Source organism: Zingiber officinale, chromosome 8B, assembly GCF_018446385.1.
Source record: "Zingiber officinale cultivar Zhangliang chromosome 8B, Zo_v1.1, whole genome shotgun sequence".
NCBI classification, from domain to species: Eukaryota; Viridiplantae; Streptophyta; class Magnoliopsida; order Zingiberales; family Zingiberaceae; genus Zingiber; species Zingiber officinale.
This window is the reverse complement of record NC_056001.1, coordinates 97,702,833-97,710,002: the sequence shown is the minus strand read 5'-3', so window position 1 is coordinate 97,710,002 and position 7,170 is coordinate 97,702,833. Positions and strand designations below refer to the sequence as shown.

Here is a 7,170-nt window from a genome sequence, read left to right as displayed (position 1 = left end):
ACAAGGCTGAGCCGAACGGCATTCCTGTTTCGCGTTTCGCTCCTCGGTCAAATTTCCGCCGCCCCGGCGGGCCCCGGCCGAGTGACGGGACTTTATTTCCCAAATTCACCGCGCTCGTATAACTTCTCCCTTCGTCGATGCCGATTTACCGTAACGCCCTCGTGGCCGACAATTCCTCTCACGGCATACGCTGCAACCTCGAAAACAGGCGAATTGGCAAAACAGTCCAATCACTGCTCGACGCGTTTGCATCCTTGCCATCTCCGCCGTCCGAGAGTTCTTCCACGTGGCCACTTGCCGGTTGCCGTGGCGCAGCTCGGCGGGATCAACGATCGATCTTCCGAGGTCCTTCCTTGCAATTTGGGAATTTGAGGAGGGCAATTACGGAATTTAAATATAATAATAAAAAATTATTTCGAATTAAAGCATATTCAACGGTAAATACGAAAAGGAAAAATGAATGAATAAATAAATAAATAAATAAAATTACACAGAAAGGGGGCACAAAAGGGCAAAGGGAAACGCGTTTCCCTGTTCATCGTCGTCTCTGTCCGAGAGAGAGGGCGCCGAAATAAAGGAGAGCAAAAAAGAGAGAGATCTCGGTCGGAATCGATCTTTTTGGACTCCCTGTCCGATCTCCTCCCTCGCAATCCGGCTGACTCGTGCCGTCCCCCACCGTACCTCGAGCTTCCAGAGTTCTCGCCGTCGTCCCGATGGAGGTGAACCAGCACAGCCTTACCGTCGGAGGCCCTCGCGCTGATCCCGACACGGGTTTGGAAGGTAGTGGGGGAGAAGAGCTCGAAAGTTCCAACTTTGTTCTTTATGATTTCTGCGATCGATTTCTATTGAATGTGGAGCCGTGTCGGTGGCGGTTCAGTTAGGGTTATGGTACGGAATGTACGACGGGTGAGAAAATTAGCTGCTTGACGGTGTTGCTTTTATTAATGATTTGTAGAATCCATGTGGAGGTTGGGATTGAGCGGGGTAAATTTGCCGTACCCGGAGAGACCTGGTGAGCCGGACTGCTCCTACTACATGCGAACTGGATCGTGCAGCTATGGACCGAGGTGCCGTTTCAATCACCCGCGCGATCGTGGAACCGTAAGGAATTTCGACAACTTTGTTTGTGGTTTGTACGTATTTGTCTTTATCTCTTTTCGCCTTGCTATTCATTGTCTGGTTCTGATTGGGCGATGTGGTGTAGCCAATCTAAGGCGACCCAAGTTTATATTTTTAAGACTGCATCTTATGATTTTCCTAAATGAGAAATCCATGTGTGTTTTTTGGATTCACCAGCATCTGGCTTTTGTCATGTTGAATTTAATATCTGGATACTGTCTTTAGTTAATTGGTGCTGGAGCTGAAGGGATTGGATCGATGGAGTATCTTGAGCGAGTGGATCAGCCTGTATGTGAGGTACAACGCATACCTATTTAAGTATTTTGTTGAACCAGGCTGGGCTCCTGAATTGGTAAAACAACTATATAAATGCAAGCATTTTGCATCTGGATAGTTGGGTTATATAGTTATTTTCTTAACTATTTCGTAACCCATTGCTTTTGTAGTACTATATGAAAACTGGAACTTGCAAATTTGGTGCTGCCTGTAAGTATTACCATCCCAGGCAAGGTGGATTCGTCCAGCCGATGTTGTTAAATGACTATGGATACCCTTTGCGACCTGTATGGATTTCTTCACGTCACTTCATATTTGTTCTATTAGTTCAACAATTACTTCTCACCACTCTCATATTTGAATTACACTCATTCTCGGTGTTTTTGTCCAATAATAAAATTGCAGGGAGAGAAAGAATGCTCCTACTACCTGAAGACTGGCCAATGCAAGTTTGGTTCGAATTGTAAATTCCATCACCCGCAACATCCTGGGACCTCAGTGCTCTCATCTGCACCAGCATTTTATACGCCGGTGCCAACTCCACCTGTTCCCTTGACTCACCAATATACACCTATGGCTAATTGGCAAGTTGCTAGGCCTCCAGTTGTTCCAGGTTCATATATGCCAGGTCCTTATGCTCCTATGATGCTCTCTCCTGGAGTTGTTCCAGTTCAGAATTGGAGTCCTTATCTGGTCTGTGCATGGTTTGTCATTTCTAAATGTTTTGATAGAATAAAGTTGGTGTGGTCCATATTTATTCATTTTTTTTGTTATTATATATGTGGTAGGTTCCTATGAGTCCCGCAGTTTCTCATGGAAATCAACGGCCGATTCAAGTTGGACAAGAATATGGGTTGGCCAACCAGGCAACTCCTACCATGCCTGCTTACCATGTGTCTCATTTGCCAGTATCTACTTCAGTTCATAGAGATAATCAGTTTCCAGAGAGATCTGGCCAACCTGAGTGCCAGTTCTACATGAGAACAGGGGACTGTAAATTTGGATCCACGTGTAAATATCATCATCCTCCAGATTGGAGCATGCCAAGGAGAAATTGTGTGCTTAGTCCTTTAGGCTTCCCTCTTCGTGCGGTAGGTATTCTCTATTGATTCATATCCTAAGCAGAAAGGTGTCTGATTCCATATGCCATTTTAGGTTTCTATAACCTTGGATGCATAGTAACCTTTTTCTTTCCTTTTTTTTTGAATCCATTTAATATTGCTTGTCTAAAGAAATTTACTCCAATAACGTGCCAAATCTCATTGCACCAAACTTCATACCTTGCTTTGCATAAACACCTGTGTAAGTCATCGATTAGAGACAGATATAAGGATTGACTACATTTTATCTTTCAAAGCTCTCCTTTTGTTTGAAGTACATTCACTATCTAGTAATTGCCTTTTTCTATTTCTGCTTGCAACTGTAGCTTTACATCCTTAACCTGATTAAGAGAGTTTTTTTTCTTTCTGCTACATTCCTACTTTGGATACCATCTAGACTTTATTTCATTGGTATAATAATCATTTTTAAATGGTTTAAGAAGCTTTAGCACAAAACGATAGCAGCAATTGGTATGTAATCTGCTGTTCATCCCCAGCTATATGAATAGTGAACTAGAAACTTAGAAATTGACCCCTTTTTATTGTTTTGTCACCTATACCTCGAACTTATTGAATTCCACTTTAGCACAATTTATATTTCAGTATTTATTTGTAATAGTATATGCCAAATGTTTTAATATTACTAGATCCAAAACGGTTAAGAATACAAATGTATTATCTAAGAAATGGATCTTTTGTAATGGTTAAATTTACCAAATGTTTTAATATTATTAGGTCTAGAATGGTTAAGAATACAAATACTTGTGTAGGCAAAGACCTTTTGGTAATAGTTAACTTTTTTGGATCATAGTTGCCTAATCAAACCTATATCTATATATTGAAACCTATATGCAATCTCTTGTCCTTCTATATTGGTGCCGACTGAGCATTTGAGTATCTAAATGAATGAAAATTATTACTGCAATGTGTATTTATGGATTTTAATTGTTTATCAAAATCCAAAAATTACTATATAGTGTTGTCGTATCTGCATGAATCAAATCGTTAACATAGTAACTTGCTTCATTAACATAGTGATCATCCTCCGTAATTTTTACAATGGTTCACTATTATCATACCTTTCCAATTCCTACTACTAAATTATGAAGGCTAATTGTGCATATAACTATTTTAATTAGAATCAAGTAAAAAAGAAATATTGACAATTAATACAACAAAGTAACCTTAACAAACACCAAAAATCAAAGAAACATTTGGCTTCCTATTTTTTATGATTAGTCTAATTCTTCATAATGACGGTTATTGCAATTAAGTAACTAAAAAAATAAGATATTTCTTTTTCTTTCATTAAAAAAACCCTTACTTCTTGAACCCCTTTTTACTATAGATAATTGATGTAGAAAGAAAGTTTAAGTGGCTAATATAAGTGCAACATGTGAATGAATTTGAAAAATCAAACAGATTTTTATGTTTTTTCATTCAGTAAATTAACATGCTTCATTGAAAAAAACAATATTAGAAGGTAAAGGGGTAAAGATTCTGAGGTAGAACTTTTGATAGATTTGTGCAATTAGTTATTAATTTATTAATTAAATAAACAATCAAATTGAAGTTTATCAAATTAAAATTATAGATTGTTTTAATAGTTGCACAATGCATGGGATGGGCCATCCATCAACTTGTTTATGATAGTATCAGAATAGAAGAATACTATCAAATACATTCCCTATCAAAGTCAGTCCATATGTTAGGCTTGAAGTGGCTAATCCACTCTAGTTCATCTGGCCACGCATTGACATGCAAGACTTACTTTTAATAATTGGACAATAAGATTCATATAATTGGCCTATATAGTCACGACAAAGATGGTTTGACAGTGATGATAATTCGATACCATCTGTTAAATTTCATTTTAATGCATGCTCTCACGTTCTTCTTGGATGCTGCAATTTGCTTATAATACTTTCCTTCTATTCATTTTGGTTTCCTGATGCTCTTGTAAGTCTAATCAAATTCTTGTTATAGGGTGTTCAAATTTGCAGTTTCTATGCTCAAAATGGAATTTGCAAGTTTGGGAAAACATGCAAATTTGATCATCCGATGGGAAGTCTTAGCTATAGTCCTTCTGCATCTTCGCTTTCTGACATGCCAGTTGCTCCATATCCCATCGGCATGTCGGTTGCAACTTTGGTGCCATCCTTATCATCCTCAGAACTGCAATTCCTTTCCAGCAAGGAGTCTTTCTCTATGAGAATGTCATCCAGTAACACATTCAGTGATTCCGTTGGTTCTATACATACAAACAGGAGTTTCCCTTCCCCCTCACCTGGTCAACCTCATCACTCCACATCGAGTAGCAGCATCGTCATTGCTCATGATAGTGAAATATCAAGCTCAAGCTGAGAAATTCAGTGTGCCACTTTAGTTATTGACTAAATCTCCAACTTCAACTCGCTGTTCATTAATCCAGGCAAACAGGGAGGCACAACAGGCTCTCCCCTAATCGGGTATCTGGCCATTTTACCTTTGATCGTCTTGTTTGTTCACTAACCAAACTCTTCATGAAATAAGCTATGGCCGACTCAAAGATGGAATAGCGAAATTCCAAGTCTTACAATTTTGTTTTTCATATATACCTCTTCAAAAGATCAAGTCTGGCATGATATTGGCTGCTATTTTCTACAGAAATTGATCTTTCTCACATGAAAAGTACTGCCTGTTTCATGGCTCAGATTTCCCACATTACTCCAAAACCTTATTAGCTTCAAGATTTTTCAGGTTGAAGTTATTTCTGAAGCAGGTACCCAGTTGACCTTCTAAACTTGTATTTTGCATTACTATTCTGAGCATCACTACTCTTGGACTCATGTAAATTTGATATCCAAATTATGTGCGAGCACACACTTATCTCTTGTAAATTGGTCTTCTGATCTAGGAAAAAGTGAGTACTTTCTACCTGTTTACAGTGTCGCCAAAGTTTCATGTTCTCGTCTGTGTTCGATTTGCATTGATTTAAACAGTAGGCCGTTGAAGGTTGAACCATTATTGTTCTTTATTGCTGGGGACTGCAACTCTGCTTCCGCTCTTTTTCAGAAAATAAAGACGGGCTGTGCGGGTGATTTTGAAAGTCATCTATATTATCATAAATAAATATCAGGCGGGATCGTTGGTCCGTGAATTACGGACTAGAGAATAATCTATTTTCTTTGATTGATTAATTTTGATGGACCTATCTATTAAAGAGATAAGTTCTATCAAAATCAACCAATCCATACAATAGATCATCCTCTGATTTACGGATAAGGTTTACCAATTCATACTGTGGACAATCTTTTTATCTATAAATCCTTAAAATTAAACAGAATTGCCTTTGTGTATATAAATTATAAAGAAGTCCCACTATTTGAAACATTCGAATCAAGTGTTATGCAAACCAATTGAATTGAAAATTTTAATATTTGAGTTTAAGCAGGAAAAATCTATAAGATATTTAAATTCGATTCAAAGTTTAAAAATATAAATAATTTTGACAAAAAGTAGAATCAAACTATAATTTAAATTTAAATTCAATTAGAATTATTTAAATCTATTTAAATTAAAATTATGTAAAAATATGAATAATCGAAAAAAAATATTATAAATTTGACTCCGAAAAATTATCGAAGATGTACAAATTTGACTCAAATTTAATAATTTAAAATATGAATAGAATATTTTTCGAACAGTTCAAATCACAACAAAGAGATTTAATTCCTTTGTAACCCTAAGAGAGTGCTTGATTGGATGGAATTTGTAGTTCGATCTCAACTACGACGTATTTATAAAAAAATTTTATCAAATGAGAAACGCAATCAAAGGATACTGGGCGTCTGGGTTGGCTGCCGCGCGTACTTCCCGATTTACCCTGGTGGTCGGTGAAAAACTTCCGTGAGACCGGATCGGTCACTCCAGGGATAGTCAATGAGACTAACTGGAATTATCATTTTTTGATTGGATGGAATGGAGTCCTCTCTGATGGGTCTAGTGGCTAGCGCATGAGGTGTTGCCACCATGAGATCTGGGATTCGAATCTCGATAAAACCAAGATAAATATCTCCCTTATATACTAATCACTATTTCAAAGGCTAATAGCCGTCCGTGATTTACCTCCTCCGTGTTGATCCTGAGACGGGCTGACAGGGGCGCTAGGGTTTTGTCACCTTGATTGGATGGAATGGAAGTGAGAAATGAAAATATGATTGAAAGTTAATGTTTAGTTTGGGATATTGATGATAAATTCCACGGATTCAAACCCCCAAATATAAAATTGAGTCATTACCAAGTAAAATGGAGGAAATGAGAATTAGATTAAAACTCCCTATTCCTATTCTTTATTTCAATAAATCTCATTCCTATTTTCATTCTCTTCCGCAAGCCAAGCGCCCCTAAGTTCTGAATCAGCTGAAGTATTTTTTTTTTTTTTTTTTTTTTTGACCAACTAATTCAGTAAGTCATTTTAAAAAAATCAAGATTGAACCCAAATTCACCTACATAAGATCAGTCACTCTCAAACTTGAGTATTCTCTACCAAGAATGTGAAACAGAGAAGAAGAAAAAATTGGTTCAACTATTTAATAGGTCCAAGAATACATACATAGTTATAATTACATAACACAACAAACTACAGAAAATATGAAATTTACCTTTTAATTTATCTAATTATTTCACTAAACAG

At 37.2% G+C, this 7,170-nt stretch overlaps 1 protein-coding gene across 1 annotated transcript; it reads left to right on the top strand.

The window, feature by feature from the left end:
• Positions 1–500: 500 nt before the first annotated feature.
• LOC122015742 (zinc finger CCCH domain-containing protein 6-like) lies at positions 501–5,413 on the top strand. The gene is made up of 7 exons (XM_042572762.1): positions 501–780; positions 956–1,101; positions 1,345–1,416; positions 1,566–1,682; positions 1,801–2,088; positions 2,184–2,486; positions 4,482–5,413. Exons 1-7 carry the CDS (start codon positions 714–716, stop codon positions 4,857–4,859), a joined length of 1,371 nt encoding a protein of 456 aa, XP_042428696.1. The 5' UTR covers positions 501–713; the 3' UTR covers positions 4,860–5,413.
• Positions 5,414–7,170: the final 1,757 nt, after the last annotated feature.

Excerpts from the sequence above, each read along its gene's own strand:
- LOC122015742 (XM_042572762.1), top strand. The coding sequence starts at position 714 with ATGGAGGTGAACCAGCACAGCCTTACCGTCGGAGGCCCTCGCGCTGAT. Across the intron at positions 1,102-1,344 it reads ACCCGCGCGATCGTGGAACC|TTAATTGGTGCTGGAGCTGA; the intron begins GTAAGGAATTTC and ends TACTGTCTTTAG. Across the intron at positions 2,487-4,481 it reads TAGGCTTCCCTCTTCGTGCG|GGTGTTCAAATTTGCAGTTT; the intron begins GTAGGTATTCTC and ends TTCTTGTTATAG.